General features: G+C 37.7%; 1 protein-coding gene across 4 annotated transcripts in view; it reads left to right on the top strand.

Moving 5' to 3' along the window:
• PIK3R1 (phosphoinositide-3-kinase regulatory subunit 1) overlaps positions 1–21022 on the top strand; it is a 60066-nt gene extending 39044 nt beyond the window's left edge. For 2 of the 4 annotated variants that reach the window (XM_058824497.1, XM_058824498.1), the window contains exons 7-16: positions 35–114; positions 10046–10148; positions 10815–10913; positions 11040–11220; positions 11678–11803; positions 12796–12938; positions 13202–13378; positions 13476–13544; positions 15877–16047; positions 16504–21022. In XM_058824497.1, coding sequence (XP_058680480.1) covers positions 35–114; positions 10046–10148; positions 10815–10913; positions 11040–11220; positions 11678–11803; positions 12796–12938; positions 13202–13378; positions 13476–13544; positions 15877–16047; positions 16504–16693 — 1339 coding nt within the window. In that variant the 3' untranslated portion in view covers positions 16694–21022. Of the gene's footprint in view, positions 1–34; positions 115–6250; positions 6521–8511; positions 8660–10045; positions 10149–10814; positions 10914–11039; positions 11221–11677; positions 11804–12795; positions 12939–13201; positions 13379–13475; positions 13545–15876; positions 16048–16503 lie in introns of those variants that run through there. The other 2 variants (XM_058824500.1, XM_058824499.1) reach the window with 2 other exon arrangements.
• Positions 21023–27077: the final 6055 nt, after the last annotated feature.

Below are 27077 nucleotides of genomic sequence, written 5' to 3'. Positions count from 1 at the left end.
TCCTAGTTCTTACTGCCTAATCCATCTCTTGCAGCTCTGATAATACAGAACACCACATAAAAATCCTAGAGGTTTTAATCACAAGTGAATGGAACGAGAGACAGCCCGTACCAGGTAAAAAATATTTTTAATTTTAAAAGTTATATGTTCTCTTAAATATTAAAATTCAACTTAATGACAGTAAATGCTTGCAATTTTTTCTATATAAATCAAACTTCATGCAAAACAAAAGTGCACAATTACAGAGCTAAGCAGTTGTGTGTTTTATAGTGGTGTGTAATGTTTGTTTTATAAGAAATAAAACATTTTTCATTAAAATCATTTTAGTGCCTATAGTTTGTACAGCATTAGGACTTTTGTTCTCTTTCAGTAAACAGCAAATTGGATTTTGTGAGTTTTTTAAGACCTGTAAACAAGTAGAATGCATGTCATACAGTGGTGGGGAGGCTAATTCTTGGGATTTTATTGAGCTCTCAATTTACTCCCAGGCAAATTTTCTTAGATTTGCTATACCCTATGGAGACATTATTTACATACATATTTACATACATATTTTTTAATGCAGATACACAAAATATGTATTTATCAATATCAATAAATAATGTAAAAAATATTAAGAGCCCATCCAGGAAAGTTCGTTCCTACTTGTATTGCTTCTGTAAGTTAGCATCTAATTAAGTCAACAAATAGTAAACACACCGGTAATTTATGCAAAATCCCTGGGTTTGAATCAAGTATTCAGTAGAAGCAAGGCAGAGTTGCTAACTATGTGCAAAGGAAATTATTAATGCAGACAACTTTACGTATTAGCTGAAAGCAATTCCTTTCACAGCTTATTAACAGAGAATAATCTAACAAAGGAAAGGGCAAATAGAACATTGGACATCCTATACCTTTCCCACCTCTGTAGTCAAAGGACAAAATAAAGTTCATGGCAGTAGGATTTGTAGGGTTACTTAAGTTCTGAAGAGCTAGAACACAGCAGAAAAGTACTTTATTTCCTGTATTTCAGGTCGGCACATTGTATAATCCTCTTCATCAGCTAATGAAGATTAATTTAAAATAGCTACAATTTTTGTTCCTAATGCTATGTTTGAAAGGCTTTTCTGATCTTGCCAGTTCTGTTAGTTAGGAAACTTTCCCTAATATTTTGTGTACATCTGTTTTCAGCTTGCTATTTAGTTTTGTTCAATTTTGGTGAAGTAGTTAACAGAGATTTCCAGAACCACTGTGTATTTTTCTGCCTAATGCTTTGTAACAACTAGGAGAGTCCAGACTTACAGTATTTGTCCTGTTTTACTAAGAATCAGCAAATAGCTGCTAATTGTTAAAGAATTATTGTCTTTGTCACATGATGCAAGACCTAAAAAGCAAAACAGATTCTAATAGTCTGATACTAATAGCATTTTTTGTAGTTACATGTTTGCAAATGCTTTGGAATGTGTAAATATATATGTCTCGAAGCTGGTTGGGAGGTTACAAAGGTAGGGTCAACAGTTTCTTCAGTTTCAAAGCAAGAACTTCAGAAGTTTCATTTAAGAGGTCACTTTGGTTGCTTATCTGCCCAAGTAGCTTCATGTGAGGAAAGTATAAAAGTGAAAGGTGTTGATGTTAGGACGACTAAAGAGAACAAGGAATCTAGTCATTTTGAGAGCGTCATTAGAGTGCTTGAAGAAATGTATCCACCAGATTTATATTATTTGACACTACATTAATAATTGTAATGGAAGACCTGATTATTTTTAATATTACTTCTGCACTAATTAATATAGCATGATGCAGTAGTTTACTTTGACAGTCCTAGGATTTTTCATGTGATCTGTTACAAAAATAGAACTCCTTCCCTGTGCATTTAAGTCTATCGTGTCTAGTAGAATGTTTTTTAGTAGAACATTTAGTAAAACACATGCACAAATATGCTGGTAAAAAAACCACAGATACAAATTTTCAGGCTTTGTAGTGCTGGTTAGCTAGTCTTTGCCCTCAGGCCTGTAAGGAGTTTGACTAATTTTCCAAATTTGAATCTTACTAATATGGTTTGTAAGTTTGCAGGATTATGTCATGAGTCCATTTCCACACCAATATCATTCAGTCACCTGAACATCTGGAGTGGTCTGTTTTTATTGTTCTCATAGAACTATAAAAAGCACTCTAAGATGCGTTTTTCAGAATTGTCATCTTTAAGATTACTGCTTTTAGTGGCTTGATTTTCCATAAAGACTGTTTAGATAGACTCTAATAAAAAGAAAATCCCAATAAAATATACCTTCTTTATCATGTAAGTATTTTGAGAATTACAATCTTAAATAGAATTTTACAAGTGGAGAATTTGAGAGGTCTTAAGCAGAAAGAAGTTTACTTATTGAAAATAACGTCATGACAACTAAATGATAACAGGGAAGCTAGTGCTGCCAGGTTTCTTCTCTTCACATGGGCTGGAGTGATGGCTTCCTTCCTTCTTAATTCTTTTTGTTAAGATGAGAACATTCTGTCTGAAACAAGCTGCGCATGAAGTTCTAGTGGTATCTTATGCAGTATATAAATACATTAAAGGTGGTGTTAAGAGATAACCGATCTGAATAGCAGGCAGATCTTTGCACAGCTGTGGGTTTTTTCCTTTCCACATCACCCACTAATATACTTGTTACCTGAAAACACTAGAAAGTAAGCAGCTGGACCTTACATCTTACTGTATTTTAAAATCTGTATCTTAAATTAGGCATCTTCAGTTGGACATCTTTTAGCTAGAGTGGTGCTTCTTGGATGTCATAACATGAATAAAATAATTACTCCTAGACCATTACTTGACTTACCACAGAACATATGGATTGGGGTATTTTGCCTGTCATGGTGTTCATCAGCAAACTATAGATTCTAGTTTGTGGATTAAAATAGTGCTTAGTCCTACAAAGAATACTAAAGCTAACAATACTTATTAATAGAATTGTAGATTTTTGTGTAGCAGATGAAGACAAAGTAATGTTGCAGGAGAAAGGCTGGAAAAAATTAGATCAATTTTCTGGTTTTTGTCTCATTCTTCAAGTTTGTCAGTACAAAAGGAAAAAAGATGGTGTTGGTGGGCAAGGCAGGTGATTCTCGTATCCCATCTAAACATCCCAGCTTGATGTACAGCTGCACAGACTTTAAAGAGCACAGTGAGAAACAAAGTACAAGCCTCTAAGTGTGCTATCCAAAACAGTACTATTAGAAGAAAATGTCTTAATTGTAATATACATTTTAGCAAATAGTGCTGCTCAGGTCTCACAGAATCTCACACATCATACAGACTTGTGATGGTAAATAGGCTATATTAGGCTATATTTGTAGGTATAGAAGACTGGGGTAGTTTTTCAGTTAATTGTCAAGGATCTTAGAGGCTCCTGGTTTTTCTTTGTGGAGGCGACTTGCCCTGGATGAAGATCCCAAGGCTGCCCATAGTAGGTGTAGTAAGTGCTCAGAGCAACAGGGTTTGTTTAACTCGTAGCTGTGAAAGCAGGCCACACAGGGAAAGTTGGGAAGTAATTTTTGGTGGGGAGTTTAGAGAGATAGGAGTCCTTTCTGGAGCTGGAGTGTGTGAGAATAATATCTCTTTAAGGAAGGCACGGAGGAAGTGGGATTTGGCGAGAGAGCAAGGGGATGTGGGGAGCTCATAGCACTGCTGGTGAAGAGCAGAAGAGGAGCTGCAGCAAGGAGCTGCCTTGTATCAATGAATCAAAGCCTCCAGCAGCCTGTACACTGACTACAGCTGAGCTGCTTTGTCTGGGCTGTCTATCCCAGTTTATTCCTGTTTCCCAGGCCTATATGTAACATTGTAAATAACAGCTCAGACTGAAATACTGCAGCCTGAAGAAGCAGTTTTTATTACTCAGAGCATCATATGCAAGAATGAGTGAGGTAATAAGGCTGCCTTGCATGTAACTGCTCACTTGTTGGGGATGAGGTGAAAGTCGTGATTGCTTCACCAAAGTGCAGAACTTTGCTTTTGGCTACAAAAAATATTCACAAGAGTGGTGGCATAATAGCTAGAGCAGGGCAATGTAAAGGCTGATCCAGTGCCTCCTGGAATTTGATCCTCCTCAAAGGTACAATGCCTGTTGATACAGGCATTAGCCTAAGACCACAGTCCTGTCAGTAATGTCCTGGGGAAATAAACAAATGTGTAGGAATGCTATCAGTTGTCAGAACTTATCTGCATCGTGTCAGAGTCTTGGCTGGACTGCTAGCAGCGCCGAGCGGGGTTTGGAGCGGGCAGAGGGCTGCGAGTGCCAGGGACAGCGGATGCGGTGCCCACGGCGCCCGCGGGGACCGTGTGCATCCGTGTCCTACCCAGCAGAGGGCTCCCCTTCTAAGCTAATAAAAGCCAGGCTTTATCCCCGACCTAACGGAAACCACACTGCTTGGCTAACCACCGTGCTTTGGAATGCTGTATCCTTGGTTTAAGGTTTCACACAAGCCAGTGCTTTATGTTTCTCAATAACTAATTGCAGGAATTTTATAAAAGTGAAACAATGTGTACAACATTATTAGCGTTTTTAAAGATTGTTATGTCCTTGTGCAGGTATGTGTGTGCAAAACATGTGGAAGCGTGTCAAAACTGCTAAGTTCTTTTCCTGCTTCAGACATAATATTTTAGAAAAAAAAATGTGCTGTGTTAATAGAGGAACACTGTGAATATGACTGCAAGGAATACCAGGCTGCAAATTAAATGGGCACCACTCAATTTTTTGAAATTTAGATAAAAAGAAAAGACTTGGCAATATATCAAGGAAAATACAGGTGTGTGCATGCCAGTATCTCTTTTTGACAAGACACTTGTATCTCTCCTGCAGGATAATGATGAACTCATTATCTCTGTGTGGGTATTTGTGCTTTTTTAGAGATAAAAAGTGAATGAAGTTTGCATTGTCTTTTCTCTTCTGACTATATACATCTGTATTGTGGTCCTAAAACCAAAGAAATGTTCTCAAATCCTTCTGTAATTTTACCAGTAAAGAAGTATATCAAGTACAGTCTGAAGCTAAATTAGTTGAGAAACACAGGTTTCCATCTCCACTTGAAGTAGGCTGTACCTTTATGACTGTGCAGATTTAAATTATATTTAGAACTGACAATTGTTCGAGTAGGCAGAGGCTAAAAGTAGGGAAGCAAGGGATTGTTATAGATGAAGCTAATCAATCAAGTGCAAAACATAAATGTACTGCAGGTATTTGGGATTTCATTATTAGGTACAAGTGGTGTTTCATAGTGTAGGAGGATTTTGGTATGTGAAGTATGAAGAAGGCAAAAACTTTTCAATACTATTTGACTGCCTTGAGGAGCAACAAGCAGATCTCAAAGAAATTCTCAGTGTTTTTATTAGAAATTCTCACTGTTTGCAAGAAGGGAGAGGAAAATATTAGTCCTCTCTTCCACTTTTCTTAATGTGTCTGCTTCTCCTTTTACTTTGAATTTATTTCCTTTTGGAAGTTTAACTGGCAAAGAAGATAGATAACCTCTGTGGGCTCTTCAATTGCTGCTATGTTCCTTTAGCAATTTTGATCTCCACCAAACACTAAGGCAAGGAAAACAGATTTAACCTAAGTTACTCCCTTTTCGTACCATTCCTTTTCCCACCTGCCTGCCCAGGAAATGAACAATCCGGATGTACTGGAAACCACCATGGATACAGACAGATTTTTTTTTTTTTTTAATATTTTTAGTATATTGGAAATTGATAAACAGTCTCACAGCCTCAGACTAAGGGTCTTGAAGGAGCACCTATATTTATGATCCAGCATGAGCATGTACAAAGTGATGCTGTGCTTGCAAGCAGGCTATTTTGCTTGCACAAGGCTGCTTCTACAGATGCAGCTCTTTTCAATGAAAATTTTTATTTTATTTTTTTCTGCAGTAGCCACTTCCTGTATTTGGCTGTTCATGGTGCTTTTCTCATCTTCAATGCTGCATGCAACAGCCAGTGATAGGGACTATTCTAAGACTTCTTACAATGGTCTTCTCATTTACTTAGCTAAAATGAGAAAGTTAGTTCTGCATTGGCCACTTGTTAGTTGATGACAACTTTTACTTTGAATATGGCTCCCATCCCCCAGCTGAAATTCCTGGCTCAGCAAATATTTGAACCTACCCAAGTTAATCATGAAACTGAGATCTTTATCTGAGAGGGACGTGCAAGCTACTGAGGGTGGTGGTTTCTTTTTTTTCTTTCACAGTACTGAAGTCAGGTTCACTTTTAATGATGAACCAGAGTAAGTGGATACCTTCTGCACAGCACAGAGGTTTAAGCAGTTGAGAGAGAAGGCTTGGCTTTTCTCAATTCCAATTACAACTCTACTAGGGGGTTTTTATGGAACATTGGTTGGAAAGCAGAGCAAGTTTTTCTTCATTGCTTCAGAGAAGCTTCCTAGTAAATGGAGATTTTCGCGTTTATTTTTAAGCAAGATTTTTATAAGAGGAAACCAATATTGGATTGTATTTTCAACTGTTTTACAAGAGTGATCATTTGCGATGCATAATTTACAAAGTAAGTGATTTTGAATTTCTGTGGTTTTTTCATCATCTTGTGGAAGTATTATACTGCAACTGATTACCAGGTAGAGCTTTAAAAGTTTTAGAGATACATGAATTCAAGTCTAGCACTTCAGTACCTCTCCAGGTTATATATGAAATGGGTAATAGCCTATCTGCCTCTTCTGTCTTTTCTTGCCTGCAGGCTAGGCTAGTCTGAACTGAGCACTAACCTGATTATACAAGTTTGTTCAGTCCTAGATTTGGCCACCAGTGAAACTCTAGGGAAGTAATTTTTCCTGAAAGTCTTTATTCAATGGAATAAAAAAAAATTACTGCTCCCATATGAGACCTAAAAACAACAATGCAGTTTTTGTAGGAAATCTTTGTAAGTTAATTTAAATAATTACCTTGGCAAGTTAATTGTTTGGGCAGCAGGTGGGTTAAACCCCAAAGTTTAGCATTTAGACTTGTGTCTGGGGTGATTCTCATTTTGGAAATTGAAAGAATCTTTGGAGCTTATCTACCTCAACAGGAAGGGGAGAGTCTACTTCAAAATGAAGCTTCTTAATGTACAAAGCAAACTAGCTTGCATCTTTTTGTATATGTTTGTACTCCAGACATGCTCTTGTATGCTGATGCTTGTCTGAAAGGAGTAACCTGCTCACAGGCACAGACAGTGGGGGGGTGAAGGGGGGCAGGGGTGAAATATTTGGAAATCATACAAATTGTGGTAATTTTTTTTATGTGAAATAGAGCACAGTTCAGCAGTTCCACAATTTCTTAAGGTGTAAGGCACAGGTAGTTGCTACAGCTAGTTTTCATTGTAGTTACTTTTTGTCTCTGGTTTTCTCCCCCCATAGATTATAGCAAGTATATTGCGTTACACAGCAATATATAGTTAATAGTCTATTCTGTCCATGTTTCTTCCAAGTGGTCAGAGAGAGTTATGGTCAGTGATGAGGAGAGTTTAGGTAGAATATTTCTAAATGGTTGGAGGATGCTGCTGACATAAAGGGGCAAAGGAGACACTGACAAGGGGCAGAGGAGACACTGACAAGAGACTCTTGCTTTTAAAAACAATTAACTTGATAAATATATCAATGAGAATAGGGCAGAGAAACTGTGTGAAAAGGCAGACTAAATCTTGTTTTGTCCTTACAGCCTTTTTAATGTACAGCAAAACCATTTTTGAAGATTTTGCTCAGTTACAACTTTCTTCCATTGTTTGAGTGAATCAGCTGAATGTAAGATTACAGTATTTGGGGTTTGGATTTCAAATTAATTAATATAGATTGATTTGAATAGCAAGAGAGGAAGACATCTCTTCAGTAAGCACATTTATATCATAATATAAACTCTATCAGACCTATGTGCCCATAAAAATAGTAGAAGTATGGAGAGTTTAAAAACATAATCCATATTTCACTATGTGGATATATACATCTCTCTGTGTGTTTGTGTAAAATGAGTGTGTAATGGATATACACACACAGTCATGCTCTTCTCTAATGCATCTCTAATATGTGCAGTAGTTATAGAATCTTTTTTAATATTTTTGAATTACAAGCTTCAGGCATTTAAGCAGGACAATGCACCTGAGATGTGACCAACCTGCTTCTGAAGGGAGCTGCCCTGTGTGTGAGTGTTGTGTGCGCCTGTGTCTATGAGCTACGTGCTGCAGCATATCAGCCTTTTGTCATCCTGCCAGGATTGGACTGTACCATGCTGCAAAGTCAGGAAAATGAGCCAGGAATATGGGCAAGGAGAGTCCACTTGCTCCTTTTGCATGTAATACCAGCTTTATATTGCAATTCTGCTAAATAGAGATTCTTCCCAAAACTGAAATTGTTTTAAGATTAATGTGGAAAAAAAATGAGAAAGCAGGAGTGGTTTGCTGACATTATTTTGACATGATTGGCTGAGGATTATGATGTAATAGGTTACAGTGCAGCCCCTTATAGGTTTTAAAATGAATTCCAAGACACCATTACAAAGACAGCCTGACTCTTTTCTTGTATCTGAGCTTACTCAGTGAAACTCATACAAATGTACAATACTGTTTGGAATATGGAAGAACTGGATATAGAATATCCTAAGACAGATATAAATTATGGCACAGACTTGATGTTTTACATAGAAATGGATCCACCAGGTAAAACTGCAGTCTTATTATAGAAGACTTAATTAATTTTGGTCTTTACAATAGCTACTGAAAAATTCTTACTGGATATGTAGGATTTCTTTACTTTGTTATTGATACAAATAGGTTTCCTTTTTTCATAAATTAGAATAAAATTGTGAATTAGTGCATGGTCGTAGTAATTAGAATCTTAACATGTTAAAATACCTGATTGCTTACTTAATTGAATTTTTACTGAATTGACCTGTTTCTGTTTTGATTGTATTATGTCAAATGTAGTTTTAGTCCTGCGATTTTATAATGTAAAAATTGTATTTCTTTTATTACTATTTTTGCTCTCTCTGTTCCACACTGTGCCTAAAAGGAGATGCTGTAGTAACACTCATATTTCCTGAAACAGTAATTCCAAATCATTGGCTTGGATTGTTAAAGAAAAAACATTTTTAAAATCTAGCAATACTAATTGAATGCCTGTTGTAGCATCATTTTTTCATATAATATGAAAGTATTACATGATCCTGATATTCCTTGCAACTTTAAAAACATTGTCTTTTCAGCCTGGTCATAATATACAGGACAGGAATGTTGTACTTACTGGAGAACTGAAAGAGCTGAGTTGATTTTTAATCCTGATTACAGTGTAGTCCCCCTTGTTACTAAGTCAGTGCTGCAGTATCTTCTCTGGCACCCACTGGTATACATATGCAGCTTTGACATTGAAAAAAGAAGGGGAGGTGTTTTTTCAATCAGTCCTGGCATTTGGAACACAATTTATTCTGTGGGATACAAAGATTAACACAACGGATATTTGGGTCACAGACAGGTTTCTTAAACTGTTGAGTTTGGTTTTTTTTGGTTTTCTTGAAAATCATTGCACAGAATGCTGAGGATTTTAAAACCCTGATGCTTCTTCTACAGTATATTGCTATGGGTTTGCATCTTTTATTACTCAGCTTCTAGGTAAGAAAATAGCAACATTCCTCTAAGATCATTACACAGAAGGATAAAAAAAAAAAAAGCAGCATGTTTTATTACTTGTGTTCACCCAAAGACGGTGAAAGAGGGTAAAAACAAACTTCAGATTTTTTTTTTCTCAAATGCTTTCTTCACAGGGGCAGGAGTTGAGTATGGTGTTATATTTTCCTTAAAATATTATTGCAAGATAGCATCATTTTTTGAAACAGTAAAACTTTATTTTGAGTTATTTTGTTTTCAGATTTCTTGATTCCTGTAGTGTCTTTTAAATTCTGTTAATGATGGACAACTCTATTTGGTAACCAGTTCTTTTTTTAACGCACTCATAGAATTTTAAAATTTATGTAATAATGTGTAATTTCAAGGAATATTTGGTAATGTTTTCAGTGAGTTACAACTTTTCTGCCCCCCTTTCATTTGCAGCACTGCCTCCTAAGCCACCGAAACCTAATACCGTAACTAACAATAGCATGAATAACAACATGTCATTACAAGACGCTGAATGGTACTGGGGGGATATCTCAAGGTAAATCACCTCAAGACATGTATTTCCTATGTTTAGCTTTGTGCTGTTTTTGCTGTGCTATTCTTTGTATATGTATTAGGCTTTGAGTATAGAAAATTCACAGTTTTAAGAGCAATTTTATTATAGTTTCCACCATAAACATATTACAGTTGGTTTTATTCCAAATATGACTAAAAAGTTACTGGCAGTCACTAAGAATGTAGTATGCAAAATGATTGTTCTGTTACTTTAAGACTTATATGAAATGCTAGCATGAAAATATTGCACTAAGAAAGAATTTTGTTCCTGTCTTTCATTCAGAACCTCAGCTGTAGGCACTATAGTCAGCAAGTCAGACTAACAAGTGCCATATATTAGCAACATTTTTATCTGTACTATATATAGCTATATTAGACCAGCACTGACTGCTCCACTTGCATAGGCTTGTATGAACAAGCAGAAAGAGCTTTGTATGAATAATAATTTTGTCCAGTAGTGAGAGCACAGAGTATGCCATATTTTATCCCACTTGCTCTCTAAATGTTAAATAAGGTAATATATTAATATGGAGACATAGAAGGCTTCTAAAACACACTTCAAAACATTTGATTTTGAATTTAGAGCACTGTGGAAGAATAAGTGTGTGAGAACTGATTGAAATGTTGGTTACTTTTGCTTTCATTTTAGAGAAGAAGTGAATGAGAAGCTTCGAGACACAGCTGATGGTACCTTTTTGGTACGAGATGCTTCAACCAAAATGCATGGGGACTACACACTGACACTGAGGTAAGACTAGTTACACTGGGTCTGTAATACTTGATAGTAAAATGCAACAACTGCTCTTAATGCAGGGTATTCTTTAGGAAATAGTACTTGAAGCATGCCTAACTTTTCAATATACTTTATTTGCAGGAAAGGAGGAAATAACAAATTAATCAAAATTTTTCACCGAGATGGAAAATACGGCTTCTCTGACCCATTAACATTCAACTCTGTGGTCGAGCTAATAAACCACTACCGGAATGAATCTCTAGCCCAGTATAATCCTAAACTGGATGTAAAATTACTCTATCCAGTGTCTAAGTACCAGCAGGTAATTTAGTTTATTTTATTTGCATTTCACTTAAAAACAGAGAAATTATTGCCAAACTTGCCAAACATGAAACACTTCAGCTGTTACTGTTCAAAAAAATCATGTGGGTACAAAACCTGATATTTTTGTTTAAAATCAATTCCATGCTTTGCATGTAAATATTTAAAAGTTTAAATAATGCAGATGCACTGTTAGGAAATAAACATCTTAATAATTATCCCACTCAGTGGTGAAATATGTAATTTTCAGTATAAAGCTAAACACTTGCAATGTAAAATTCCTTTTTGTAATTAATATCTCATTTGCATATTATGCATTTAGTGTATCTCCATATCGGTGAAAGAGGAGTCACATTTCCATGTAATTATCTAAGCATTTTTAAGCAGTTTTATCCAGAAAAACTGGGCAATATAATTGTTTCCTTACAGAATATCTTTCTTTCTGCTCATCATTCCAGGATCAAGTTGTAAAAGAGGATAGCATTGAAGCAGTAGGAAAGAAATTACATGAATATAATACCCAGTTCCAAGAAAAAAGCAGAGAATATGACAGACTCTATGAAGACTACACAAGAACATCTCAGGTAAGCTGGATTTGAACCAAAGGGAGAATGGAAAACTTTGCAGATTTTGAAGAATATTATTGTGAATTTGTATTGTCATCTTCCTACTCCCCTCTTCCACCACCACTGCATTGCCCTGATGTGCTTGCTCAGAACAGTGCAATTGCTTACTCATGTTTGAACAGCCACCACCTGTAAACTAAGCCACCCTCTGCCCAAGTCTGACAGCTCCATCCAAAGCAAGTACATAACTGTCTTTATTTACACCACTTCTACATACTGACCTCATCAAGCTGATTTACAGTTTTCAAGGCACATTTCCAGGGAAGCATTGCATTTTGTTTTGAGTTTTTGAAGTGTTTGGTTTACCTATACAGGATAAAGAGATGACATGTGTAGACAAAATGCAGGAATGAAAAGCTGCCTCTTTCAGCTTAATCAATTATTAGCCATGCCTTGAAGTGCCTCTGAAAGTCCAGTTTTAAAGTCCCAGAATCAAGAATGCTTCTTAAAAGTGTGCAGGAAATACATCTAAAAAGAATTGAAGAAAATTGGAGAATTGCTGCCAACTTGAACTATTACTTAAGACCTGGCTACCAACTAGTTATGTAGGGGCAGGAGGGTAAACCAGATAACCTCCTGAAACCTGTCAAGGCTGCCTTTATTTCAGAAAGCCAGGTGTGCCTCTAATGACTTGAGTTCATACAAAGGGCAAAGTGCACTGCCATAAGGTTCTAAGCATCAATTTATTTATACAAAGCAAAGATTGTAAGTGATTCTTTTTTTGGCAGTTCTATTTCTTGATAAACCTCATCATGGAAATCTTATCACGGTAACCTTTTGCACAGGCCTGTTGTCTCTATGCCATGACGCTCAGCAGACAAAATATGTTTTGGTGAAGGGATATTGAGATGAAATTCTTCTACAATATCCTGAAGTGTTTCTATGATACAAGCCAATAAATCTTCCCCTTTATCTGATAACAACTGCAATAACAATTATTTTATTTTCAGGAAATTCAAATGAAAAGAACAGCCATTGAGGCATTTAATGAAACAATAAAAATATTTGAAGAGCAGTGCCAAACACAGGAAAGATACAGTAAGGAATACATTGAAAAATTTAAACGGGAAGGAAATGAAAAAGAAATACAAAGGTCAGTATTTGATTTTGAGTCCCAAATTGTATGATTTTTGAAAAAACAATGCCAAGTATAGGTCTGCCTAAAATTGAAGCAAGATGGCAAGTTTTAAATTGTTCAGCTGTAAGCAAAGAAGCCTTGAATAGGGTAGACATGAACTGGCAAAATGTATAACTATATCTAGAGAAAGAATCTGTTCTCTTAGGAGTCTACACCCCTAAATAGCAGACTATAAAGTTATGAAATCAGAGTGTAACCTGCCACATTGTTCCATCTAGGATCATGCACAACTATGAAAAACTGAAGTCTCGGATAAGTGAAATTGTGGACAGCAGGCGTAGATTAGAAGAAGACTTAAAAAAGCAAGCAGCTGAATATAGAGAGATAGACAAGCGTATGAACAGCATTAAGCCAGACCTCATACAGCTGAGGAAGACAAGAGATCAGTATTTGATGTGAGTATCATGAATTAAAAAATTTTAAGTTGTGTGGTTTTTAATGGTTTCCAACTTTTGTGACTAAAAATTAATTTCATTTGCAATTATTGTCCAGGTGGCTGACTCAAAAAGGCGTTCGGCAAAAAAAGCTAAATGAATGGCTTGGAAATGAAAATGCAGAAGAGTAAGTATTGAAAGATTTAGATATTTCTGGTTGTTCAAATCACCTAAATACAGAAGTGAGATAAGGCATATTTAAGTCTTGGATCACAAAGAGTAAATCTCAAGCCTAGGTCTTCAGTAACAATGCGTACTATTAAGACATGACAGCCTACATAATGCAAATATTAGAAAGGATACTGTCTCACCCTCTGCTCTCATCCTTTTTTCAGCTAAGTGCATATACAAGTTACTGTAGCAAAGCACTGAAATGTAACCTATGTCTTTTATCTTCCCAGCAAAGTTAAGTTCATAAAGTGTTAGTATTTTAGAGAGATGTCATATGGATGGATAAATTATTCAGAAGGTCTCTTAGGCATAAGCAGGCTTTTTCCAAATCTCATCTGTGGGTCCCATGATGTTATCCAGTATAGGGGTACCCACATCATTGTGTCACATTGCGGTTGGAGATGAAAAATTTGTATGTGCTGAAGAATATCCTGTAGTTTTGTGGTCTGATTTGTTTTTCTGGAAAATGGCAGGGTAGTATTCTGTCCTTTCAGTTTAGTTTACTGTAGGTTCTGACAGAGGCTAGGCTGATGAATACATTTAATTTCATTCCTGGGAAAAAAAAAAAGGCAAAAAGTGCTTGGGTTGTGTAAACATAGGCCAAATTTAAACAAAAGCAAGACACAGAATAATATCTGAAGCACAGTAACAGTGAAAAATGAACAAATAGAAAAATCAAAATTGTCTCAGTAGTATTTGTATCAACATTTTCTGCCTATGTAATTTCTTATGCATCCCTTTTATGTTGCCTGATTGAATATAATATGAAAGCAGCAGACTGACAATGACTGTAGTGCATTCTGCCTTGCATTCTGGCCTTGTCCATATCTATTTTCATTTGGCTTGGTTTATTGTTAATAAAGAAATTCTTACTGTTATCCTGGAAATTGTGCTTATCACTGTGGTAGTAGCAGGAGATAAAATGACATACACATTTTAAAGCCATGTTGGTTTCTCAGTCTTAGCAAAGATTAGATACTGTAAAATAGGTAGGCACCTGTTCCGACTAGTGTTCCTATCACTTAAACAGTAGACAAAGAACACTCTGTCAGTTTAATGTAGCATCAAAATAGTAATCAAACTGTTTGAAGAAAATCTTAATTTTCTCTCACTCTGATACTCCTTGCTGGCAAGTCTGATAACTGCTGAAAAATTAAACTTTTAGAATATGGCTTTTCTTCTGAAGTTGTAGTGCAGAAAAAAATTCCCCAATATAATAAGCAGGATGAAAACAAGAATTCCTTTCTCTAAATGCTGGTTGAAAACAGAGCTACTACTGAACGTATGTGAATGTCATGCAGGTCAAAAGAGAGATGGGATAAGGGACCTGGAGATAGTGTTATCTGAAACAAAAAGAACCTTTTCTCTTTATGAAAAATAGAACTGTGCGACTGCTGGTTTCTGTAGACTACTTTGAGAATCTTCAGAAAAACAGAATCATGGATGAGTGAGAAGTTATCTTTTCTTAGACCAAGAAAAACTAATTAAAAGCCTATTACAGAGAGACTAAATGCATTAGCCTAACACAGACTTACTGCAAGCTGAACAGGAGAGGCAGGGCCAACCACTGCAGACTGTGGGATTGGGGAGCTCTGCAACTGCAGAATTCCAAGGTGATACCCACACAGCTGCACCAGATGCTTCTTTTTTCATGGTGGCTCTAGCTCAGAAGGTTCTCTGTAACTCTGAATCAGCTTTATAGTTGGTGGCTGATTTAATAGAGAAGCATGTATTGCATGCTATTTTAACAATCTCCTTATAAGGGGCAGGAGGGACGGAGAAGAGAGAGAGAGGGAGAGAGAAAGCACTCTACTGTTTTCTTGCACCTTTTCACAAAGCCATTCCCCTATAAATAATTAATGCCTCCCTGTGCAACTGCTCAGAGGTTCTCTAGGAGCAGCTGCAGTTGATACATTGCATGATTTTTCACTGCTGATCAAGTGTTCTGATCTTGGGAAATGAAGCTGACTCAGAGAGTACTGATTTTGTTGGGCTTGCTATTTACCAAAACAGTGAGCAATGATAGAAGTACTAAAGTGCTCACAGCATATTCTGAAAAATAACACATCATCTTTTTGTATTCTTCCTAAAATTTGCATTTCAAAGAAATAAGAAACAGAGCTTATATTTTACTTTTATCCAGTGGTTTAAATGGTGCAGTATTACTTAGTTTAAATCCCCAGTTTTGCCTGGGAGGTATCCTGCTAATCACTGTAATACTGAATAAAGATTACTTAATTAGTGGACTTTGTTCTGTGTTTCACAAACATATTTTTTCTTTCCAACAGCCAATACTCTATGGTAGAAGATGATGAGGACTTGCCCCATCATGACGAGAGAACGTGGAATGTGGGAAATATCAATAGAAGCCAAGCTGAAAATCTGCTGCGGGGAAAACGAGATGGAACATTCCTTGTTCGAGAGAGCAGCAAACAAGGCTGCTATGCCTGCTCTGTTGTGTATGTACCCTAACTTGTGAATGATAAAACCCACATGCAAGGGGCTACCTTCAGCTGGGGGCAGATGGTCACTTGCATATGCACAATTCCTCTTGGACCTTTTGGCTTAGTAGCAGCTCAGGGACTCCTGAGTATTCTTACTGCTGCTCCATTTCCTACACAGCTCCAACCTGTGCCACTCCCACAGAGGAGCCTCACTCAGAGGGGAAACCAAAATATGTGTGCTCACCTTTCTGTGCAGCTGCTAAGTCCTGCCTATCTCCTTCCTCCCTAAGCTAGGATGACATTCACAAATTTGGACTAAACATACTTTTTTACCATTATCCCACCACAAAACAGAGGAATTCTATGTACTGACTAGCATCTTAAGATGTATAACTAATACCTTATTTTCTATCTTAATTTTACTGTACTCAAAAACTAAAAATTGTTTGGTTTTGTTTTGATTTTTTTTAGGGTGGATGGTGAAGTAAAGCACTGTGTGATAAACAAAACACCTACTGGGTATGGATTTGCAGAGCCATATAACTTGTACAACTCGCTCAAAGAACTGGTGCTACATTACCAACACACGTCACTTGTGCAGCACAATGACTCTCTCAATGTCACGCTAGCCTACCCAGTTTATGCACAGCAGAGGCGATGAAGATCCTGATACTCTGGGTTGTTTGTTGGTTTTTTTAAAGAAATTACTTGGCAACGTTGAGGCCTCTGGAGAGAAAAGGCTCCTTTCAGCTTTACTCAAGAATTTGTAGTATCAAAGCTATTTGTCTTCAGATGGAACTAAAGATTTCCTTCACAACTGCAGTGGGAGAGATCACAGTGTTATGCTGTGAATGTATGTTTGTAATCTAAAGTGCTTTTTTTTTTTTTTGTAATTATAAAAGAAAAACACAAGAGAAAAATCCAAACCTGATCTCCCTGCAGGGACATAGAGGCCTTTAAGCATGGTGCTTGTTTACGACCACTTCTGAAGCTTTACCAGCTAGAACATTGGATTATGCAGACACAAGGTATAAGAGGTCTGTGTCATTCAGTTATTGGAATTTCGTGGTCATAATCTGACTTGGAATGGTGTTGCTGCACTCAGTGGATCCAGACATACAGCCTTGTGGTTCTGTTTTGGTTTCTGGTGAATGATATGTAGCAGAGTGGCACTTTCATTTCTAAGGGACACTTTAAAAGGACTTCAGTTACAGTATGTTGCTCAGAGTAATTGTAATAGCAAAGTGCCAGGAAGTGTTTTGTTTAGATGATTAAAAATCCTGTTTTAAGAATATATTTAAGACTGAAGAAAACAGGATTTTCAATGGCATACAGTGTATAATAATGTACATAGTACTGGATGACTAACTGTCATTGATGGAAACTGTCAATACCAAACTGCTTCGTTTTTTCCTTTTCTGTTCGCTCAAAGCTAAATTTTTAGACTATGCTATGCAATACTGAATTTTCTTTAGGCTGTAGTCTTCTCTCAAGCATATCTACAGATTAAGCTTGTTTTTCTTGGTTTTTTGTCTTCTTTTTTTTTTTTAATTTCTTTTCCCTAAGGATATCCTTCCTGGCGATTGCTTTTTGTTAATAATTTTCTTGTTTGTTTTGTTTTGTTTTGTTTTGTTTTGTTTTAATGTACAGGGAGCCAGCAAGAGTTGGCTTGAAAATTTAAACTGTGGAATATTTGACAATTTTCATTGTATAGAATATTGAGCTACTAGGTCTAAGTTTAAAAAGTTCATAATTTTTTTTTGACTAAATACTTTGTTGGGCAGTGCCTGATAAGCTTCAAAGCTGCTTAGTTCAATAAAATTATATGAACATTACAAAATATCACTGAGTCCAACAATACTGTTTCAGAGATATCTTTAGAATACGGTACCATGCTACATTTGCTTCTTGAAGCATTTTGGACTTCTATAATGATTGTCTTATATATGGAAGACAAGGAAAATAATGTATCCTTCTTTGATAGTGACTGCAGAAATAAATGGGGATATTTTGCTACTGCAGTGTAGAGTGTAGATAGTTTGGATCTCAGAATGAATCCACCTTCACAGTAAATAAATGACTTCTTGACCTCCTGTGACAGAATTTTTGTCAGGCTGTAAAGGTATTTTCATTTCACATGAAGGAAGTTTCTCCAATCTGTTGCCTAGGTTTATTTTTTGTATTAGTATTGCAGAAAAAAAAATTCCATGTCTACAGAGAACATTTGGATACAATATAGAACTAATTAAGACTGGAAAATATCTTTTTTTAAAATGATTAGGCTATGATATGTATTTTCAAAAGTCTGTAGGCTGAGGCAGTATCAAAGTGAACACTTCCATAATTTTAGGGCACCAGAGACAAAATCATGGTTCAGTTAAGGGAAACAAATACATAAATCTCACTAAAACAGAGTTACCCATAATCCTGAGATAGTTCACTGTCAATAGTTTGCAATGGTTATTTATTGTTCTGACCACTGAGGAAATTAACACGTTGCAAATCAATAAAGTAATGACATTCAGAGAAATCTTGGAGAAGATTTGACTAAGTGAACATATGAAATTATTCTTCCCCCAAGATGCAAAAGATAAGATCTATTACTATTAAAGAGAGTTGCACACACAATCGAAAGAATGAGACCCATGGAGTTCTCTCATAATAGCTCTGGTTAGAGATCCTTGTGTTTTATTTCAAAGTATGCAATGCTTTATAAGCTATTGGAAATAATAATAAGAAATTTGCTGGTCTCCACTAATCTTCATATTATCTTTTCATTTTTACATTGTTACTTCAGTTCTGAGGCTGTAAGATTTTTGATTTTACTTTGACTTTGTGGTCTTTTTTTTGGTGGGTTGTCTTAGCTTTCCTGTAGTTGTATTTTCTTATTTATATCAGGAAACAAGATCCAACAAATATTGTTTCACGATAGTCATCACTTAGAAAATTATTCTGAATATTTTTCCTGAATAGAAGTTTAGTCTTCATGCCTTCCCTTTCCCATTCCACACCTTTTTCAGGCCTGTAGGACCATGTGAATCTGTTATACAAATAACTGGTTTATACTACAAAAAACACCAACAATTACTCTAGCATGCCAGTTATACTACTGGGCTTGAAGTTACAGATTAGTTCAATATACAGCAGTTTAACGCTTATAGCAATCCAAGATATTCTTTGGACATATATTAATTTCTGAATGTTAAATATTTTAAGAGTAAAATTGTATTTTTTCTCTGTAGGCAAAATATATGTAATCTGAATTGATGTTTCACGTAGCATTTGTCAAGAAATTTTATCATAGTTAAAGCATTTGGATCTAATTTTCCTCATATTAAGAAAATCCCTGCTATGTCAGTGGGCCATATCCTTAGCATGCCCAGCCCAGTATGGAATATAATTCATTCCTGTGTGCTGTGCAACTTCTCTTTGTGTGTGGCTGTAGCAGAAAAAAATAGTGTGTGTGCAGATTTGACACTTGCTTTTCTTGCACAAGCAACAATGAGAAATAAGCTCTATGTTTTAATGATGAATGCTTAGGGCTTCTTAAGGGGATGTTCTGCCTACACAGGGTCTGTGCAATTTGCAGGGATCATTTACGCCCTCAAATTGGCATAAGTGGGTTTTCTTTGGTACTTACATATTGTGTGGCCTCTGCATTTCTCTCCCTCCTTAATGCACAGAGCTAAGTCCTGCCAAAGGCCCTATTCACTGCAGAGTTGTTTGTCTTTAATGTACCACATTGTTCACTCCAGTTTTGATCTGATCTCAGACTACTATATACAGAAAAAAAAGCATGGGGATATAACTAAAGAAACACAGTGTTTTTCTGTATTTCTATTGATGCAAAGTTTTTTTCATCTAATATAATCAACGGATGGGCTTAACTCTGTTACTTTTTTTTCCTTTTTTTAATTTGCGTAACTTTTCATTTTATTTTAAGTCCCTGAGTTATGCTGCACTGCAGCATCTCTTTCTCAAGGCCTTTGAAAGGCATGAGACATTGCAAAGAGAACCAAAACTCACAGGCAAAATTAAGAGTTTCTGATTTAATTCAGCTGAAGTACAAATTTGCAGGTTGGGGATGCATATCTGTGCATACTCATACACACTTGCTGTGTTTATGTATGAACAGTTCCCAATATAGATGCATTTTCACAGAACATGATCATTTTGCTGAATTTAGTAAGTGATATCATTAACTTTGTTAAAGACACACACATGCACACTAGACCTTTGTGGGTGCAGCATGTTTCCAGATACAGTTAGAAACCTGAGTTTCTGTGTTGTTGAATAGTTTCTTTAAAAAAAAAAAAAAAAAAAAAAAAAAAAAAAAAGCTTGTCTGTATGGTTCCGTTATCTTGTCAAGCAATCTGTAAAACCAAATCTTCAGATTTTCTATTTGGTGTCAACTGTTCTGTAGTGAAAAAAAATGGCTTTGTCTTGTAATTGGCAATGAAATAATAATGCTTGGGAAAACATTCAGATGCTTCTAATGGGGAAAACTGCCGATTTTCACACAGTGCTTTTGCTATGCATGGTATTAAGTTGGGAAAGTGAATCCTGATACTGGTTTTTTTCAGGTTCACTTTAGAAATGGGCAGCTCAAAGCATAATGCCTCCCATGGGACAAGGTTACAAAGTGCAACATTTTATGTAGAGTCATGTTCTGTTTACTGCAGTTGAGACTAAACTGTAGGAGTTGGTAAGGTTACATTGCACTTGTCCTGATGAGATTGCATTAGCTGCCCAAGATGCTGCTATTTTTTTTTTTTATTCTTGTTTCTTGAAAATAAAGCTCTGTTCTGTTACATGTCTTTAAAACATTAAGATTGCTTTGTTTCAAAATTGTTGTTGAGGAGGTGGAGAGTAAAGCAGATTGTAAATTGCCTTTACAAGGCAACAGTGAAAACATGCCTCCTTAAAATTTTGTTCAAGCTGTAGAGTTGATGGAGCTGTGTCTTGTTTTTGAGTTGCTTTAAAAATTGTAATAAGTCTTCAAGCAGAATAAAGGTTGTTTTGAAACTGCAGTTCATTTGTTGGGGCTTCAATAACGACCGTGCTATCTATTTACCAGCATCCTTGCCTAACTCTTCCTGTCAATATGTGGCCTTCTTTGAAAATGATACCCAAATGCTCTTATTATTAGAGGAACTAGGGAGCATATCGTTTCAGCTGACTCACAGCCATTTTGTGTCTTGAACTGAATGAGGTAGTTGAGTAGCTCCAAAATAATCTCTTGTCAAACAGTGACAAAATGATGGTTTTGCTCATCTCATGCTATTGCAAAACCAGTACAATACTCATGATCTGTGATCTGACTCTTGCAGTGCAGATAAAGTTATGGTTCTTCTGAAAAGTGTGTGAGTTTTGTCACTGATTTCCATGAAGCCAGCCCCTCAGCATTTGCCATTGAAAGTCATTTACCAGCTTCCTGTCTGCATCTAATTGTGAAACCCAGCAGAAGAGTGAAGAAGAGGGAAGAAGTATGGGGGGGAGGGGATTGGGTAAGGGCAATTGTGAATATTGTTTGCTTCACCTCATTATTGGTATATGGTATCTGACTTCTTCGAGTTCATTCATATCTTGCCCCAAGAGAGGTCCTCCAGGGAAGACAGCCAGCTATTCTGGAAAAAGAGATTCCTATTCCCATTCTGTCCAAGGTTTCCATTCTATACTTTGCTTAAATATTGCTCACACTAATGTGGAAATACCCTTCACTGAGATATTCAGCCCCAACTTGAACAATTTTTAACAACCACAACATTGTCATTGGCCCTTAGAGATTCTTACAAAAAACTTAGACTAAGGGCTATTACTGTTTTTTTAGCCTGTTTAATAGCAAGAGGGACTAGACCTCCAGCACTTGCATCTGTTGCAGTTTTTCGCAGAAGACTGACACTTTTATACTGACACTGAGTTTATCTCACTCCTGCCCCCTGAACTAATGTTGGGGACCAAAACGCTTCTGCAGCCACAGAGTCATCACTGAAAAATAAGATGAGGTAAGTAGTGAATCATGTGTTATCTGTCATCATCTATTGGAGAGAAATTAAGACTGATGGATCATAATCCAGAAAAATCTATGGACTGGCAGATTTCCTGCCAGTACCACACATTGTATAGAAATTACTTGGCAGACTAGAAAAGTAATTTGCAAAAATGCCATTCTATTTTTACTGTCTGCAGACAAATGCTCCCCCATTTTCCCTCTGCTAAACTTTGATGGTCACAGAATCATAGGAAAACTGCTTAAATCTATTTTTGTGCAGATACAAATGGATGTGATATTTTAAAGGCTTGGGAATGCTCATGGGCTGGGACTTTTTCTCCCAAAGTTGCTTGACTTGTGCAAAGTTGTGTGCAAGTAACTTCACACAAATCTCTTTATTTGAGCCATGAAGCCAAAAAGGGGAGGAGGTTTTGAAACTCACTGTTGCTGTTTCTGTGGCTCTGCGTGGACCAACAGGTGCTCCTAGGGCTGCAGCTGGGCACAAAAGGGCAGGGGCAAGGAGAGCAGTTCCTCTGAAGCCACCTATCGCTGCTCATCATGGCCCTCCCAGCTGTCACGGGGGAAGAGCTGCTCTTGTTCTTATGGACTCTCCTGAAGTGATTGCCATTAGGAGACATCTAACATTTACCACAGGGGCCCCATTCCCTCATTTAGAGGGTGCAAACTGAGGGAATAGCAAACAGCAGGGACTTGCCAGCATCCCTGACTGGAAAGAAGGCTAAAAATAAATGGTTTTGCTTTTTCTGCAGAACAGCTTGCAGGGGAGGAAGGTCAGACATGCTTCCACACAGATGTGGGCTGTGCAAGAGGCATCAGGCTTCCCTATTGCCTCTGGTACACAAAAAGCAGGAACTCTGGGAACACCACGTGGTTCTGGTGTCTCTTTTAATCCCTTTGAGGACCTATGTCCTCAAATACATAGACCACCAAAAAGAGAAATTCTGTTGGGACCTTCTAGATAAACGGATATTAATTGATCAGCCACTATTTAAACTTTGGATAATCTTTGCAGGGACAAGCTTTTTGACCTCTGATCAAGCAATGAGATAACCAGAAATGCCCTTCTTCGAAAAAAGGGCTTTTATCCATGGCTATTCCAAGGCTTTTTTTCTGCCAGAATGGCATTACAAGGACACCACTGGTGCCATTCTGTCCTCTACAAAGAAATTATCTTTGCATACTAAAAATGGAGGCATTTAGGGTTACTGATTTAAATGTGCAAATATTTACAGGACTAAAATTAACAGGGAGCATATAAAAGGATCTAAAGCCTACCATTCTCAGGTCTTTCAACAAAAAATATTGACAAAACTGGACATGAATATAGTTAATTCAGATGATGATTTCACTGTCCACCTGTGTCTGGTATTCCTAGCTCATTAGAAGTCATAGCCTGAGAAGAAAGATAATGAATTCATACCTGAGAGCATTTAATCCTCTATAAATGTTTGTTTTCTACATGGTTTACTTTCCCCCCCCAAATCTTGTGCTCAGTATAAAACAAATATTGCTGGATTTATAATTCCCACAATTTTGTGAAATTAATTTAATTTTCAAAATATGTTCATGTTGTAATTAGTGGAAGTCCTCCAGCAGTCATCCATGGGGTGTTAGGTGAAAAAGACACATTGAGACTCAATGTTTGGAGTCAATTCTGCAGGAATTGTGTGTCTTGTTTGTGTGACAGGGTCATCCATTACCCCTGCCTGCACAGTACCCATGGCAGTGGTTCATACAGGTGGTGGCTTTCATGGGCCCTCGTGCCTGTCACTGCACTCACAGCAATGAGCAATAAGCTTTACCTCTCTAAGAGGTATAGCAACTCTTCATAGGTTGCTTGCTGTATGGCTGAATGGGAGTAGAGACCTCCTACAGCATGATGTGGAAATACGAGATGAATGCAAATCTCGAGGTGTCAGAACTGGAGCCACACCTGGGAGCAAAGGTGAGAGGAGCAGCTTTGTGCCTCTCACTGCAGGCTGAGCGAGCACCTCCCACCCAGACTGCACCGTCCACTTGCCTTCCACCCTGCCTGTGAAATCCATGAAGGATTGGCCTTGGGTGAAGGCTGTCACTTAAAAACATCAGCTGTTTGCATTCTCATGCAATTTGCAGCTCTTCATTGTTTCAGAAAGACAGTGAGTTTGAACATTTAGAGGCAGGATTCATCTTATCTAATTTTAAGCACATGAAGAAAGGCTCTTCATCAAAGCTGTCTGGCAAAACTCTCTTCAGAGAGAGCCAGGCAATTCCCCAGAGTGATTCACTCCACCTACCTCAGGCACTATTCCTAGGATGCAGTGAATCACTCTATGGAATTGTTCCATTGACTGGATGGAGAGAGCTCAGGCAAATCGCTTATGCTAGATTGCACCTTTAATGTGGCTAAGGCTGGATGAACTCAGTCTCTTCCCTGCTGATAGGCAGTTCAGTTTTAGTCTTTCCAGTACCAGCTGCAATGTCTTCTGCTCTTAGGCATAATGATAAAGGACAATTAATTTGGGTCTGGAATTTCAATTGGTTCATAGAACTTGGGGTTTTTCATAATAATTGCAAGGGTGACAGACAGGTTCAAAGAGATTCTGGCCCATATCTTCCTTGGAGATGTAATGCTGGACTCCACACAGAGGAATCCATGATACTACCGCCGGCAGTAATGCCATGATACTACCGCCTTCCCTGACTGCTTCAGGGAAAAACCTGGCACTACCTCAGACCCAGCTTATCAGTTCCTCCCAACAGTCTTTGTGAGGGCTATAGACCTGTCTTTTGAGGAATAATTTGGTCTTTTGCCAGCCATGTGGTCACTGAAAAGACATGGATGAAGAAGATGCTACTGTTTTCTCCAAGTAAGATCAGTTTGTTAATCACCACATCTATGTTTCCTTTCTTATCCAGGGGAAATCTAGGGAACTTGACTTTCTTTCCTTCCAGTTGGCTCATAGCCAAGACCACAGGGTGGGGTGCTGTGATAGTAAAACTAAGATAGGAAGGACTTTAGTCAAATTACCTGCCAGTCAGACTGAGTTCTACCTCAGGGCAAGAGAACTGTGTGAAATCCCCCAGGCATCTACTACATGAAAAATTCGAGAAGGTGGCAGGTCCTATAGTGATTTTTGGGTACATTATGTATGCATACCTTCTCCAGTTAAATTGAACCTTTCAGTGCAGAGTGTTCTACTGGGAAGAGCCTGCAGACAGCCTGGGGAGTTTCCTTATCCAATGAAATGGAGGATCTGGCCTTGAATAGCTTCAGCGGCTAGAGCAGATCCAGTGTCAGGTCAAAGGCAGGAACATTTTGGGGAGAAGCTTCAGAAGTCTTGAGATGAAGGAAGACAAGCTGCTACGCAAACAGTGTGTTGCTCTACTGATAAGAGGCAATGTAAACAAGAAAGCCAGGGATTGACAAACAACCCTTGAGCACCAGGATTTCTCCGGATATGTTAGTAAAATCCTCAGAGTGGGTTCACAGCATTGCACCTCTTTATGGTAGGCACTGTAGATTTCTGGGCAAGAACATATTGCTTCTAGGTGAAAACAGACTGACCTAGCTCGTGAGTGAATTTATACAGCCACTCTCCTGCAGAGCTGTATTTCAGACAGAATGAGAGGACAAACTGATTTAAAGGAATAAAAAAAAGGCCAATTGTGTACAAATACACACAATTAAATAACATTGTTATTTCAAAATGTCTTGATCTCCATAACCAACAACAGAGTTACTAAAACTGAAATCTTGTCATGGCCTGCCAAATTTGCACTGTAATCTTGGCAGGTGTGGATGAGCTAGGTCTTGTCCATGGCTCTCCAGTAGAAAAAAGGCCTCTTATCTGGCTGGGCCACATGTACTTCCAGCAGGGTGTGGCCAGAGACCAGACACAATTTGCCTGTGTGCCCTTCTGACAGCTGTCTGAGGCAACTCCTGAGTAATCCTGACTCCAAACAGCCATTTCCAGAACATGGGAGCAGCCAGGAAAAGAAAGGTACTGTTATTAAAGTTTTGATAGTAAGAATTTTCCTTTTGGCGTCACATACCGAAGAACACATTTTCCATGAAGATGGTTGGAGAGAGCTCCTTTTACTGGGGAAGGCAGCTAGCTGCGGCAATTACATGAACAAGTTCTCCCTTATTTTCACTATACCAGTGTACATGCACATGCTCCCTTCAGTATGTCTCTGTTGGAGACACAGTGACTGTAACATCCATGACCTAAGGCTCACCTAAGGTGACATTTCTTAGTGAAATACACCCAATAACGTGACCTTAGGTCTGAAGACCAGCTAACTTATGGCAAGTGTGTTCAGATTCTTAAGCCAAGCCATGCCAATGAACAGTCTTCCTTTCAAAATGCCACTCTTCCCAAATTTCTGAAATTCAAACATCCTTTGAAATTAGTATAAAATTGAGGAAAAGCCTCTGGAGAAGCCAAAGAAATCCATGTCAATGCCTAAGTAAAGAAGTAACTGTGATGCCCAAGTGAAGCACATTGCTGCAGAGGTTTTCCAGAACAGACACTTGTGGAGCTTGATAGATCCTGTCCCTATTGTACATATTTGTTAGAGGTTAGGATTTTTCTGTTTTTGTTTTCTTTCTCTTAGGGCATTTTCTCCCATTTTATTGCTAAAAAGTAATAACAATTGCTACTTAGGAGAAAGAAAAGAAATAACCATGGAGAAAGGGATGGAGTGCAGCTGGCTTTACTATGGTAGCAGAGGGCATTCTCCTGCAAAGGGCAGAGATACCACAAGACTGGGGCTGAGGGAAAGGGCTGGCTGCAGCTCCTAGCTCTGTCTTGCTCTCTCAGCATTCGGGGGTAAGAGAGGCTGGGGTCACTGTCAGAAGAATTCGCCACCAACTGCGGGATTGTGTCTTCTGCTGCCTCCTACCACGAGTGGAACTCTGCTCATAAGAAGCATTGATAGGATGTTAATAAAGTCCCAATGCTTCTTATGAGCAGAACTCTGCTCATAAAAAGCACTGGGACTTTATTAACACCTTACCTCACCAGAGAGGGGAGCCTTCCCCGTCTGC

The sequence above is a fragment of the Ammospiza caudacuta genome, chromosome Z (genome assembly GCF_027887145.1).
Source record: "Ammospiza caudacuta isolate bAmmCau1 chromosome Z, bAmmCau1.pri, whole genome shotgun sequence".
Lineage (NCBI taxonomy): Eukaryota > Metazoa > Chordata > Aves > Passeriformes > Passerellidae > Ammospiza > Ammospiza caudacuta.
The sequence above is the reverse complement of the archived record's forward strand: the minus strand, read 5'-3'. Positions and strand labels throughout refer to the sequence as shown.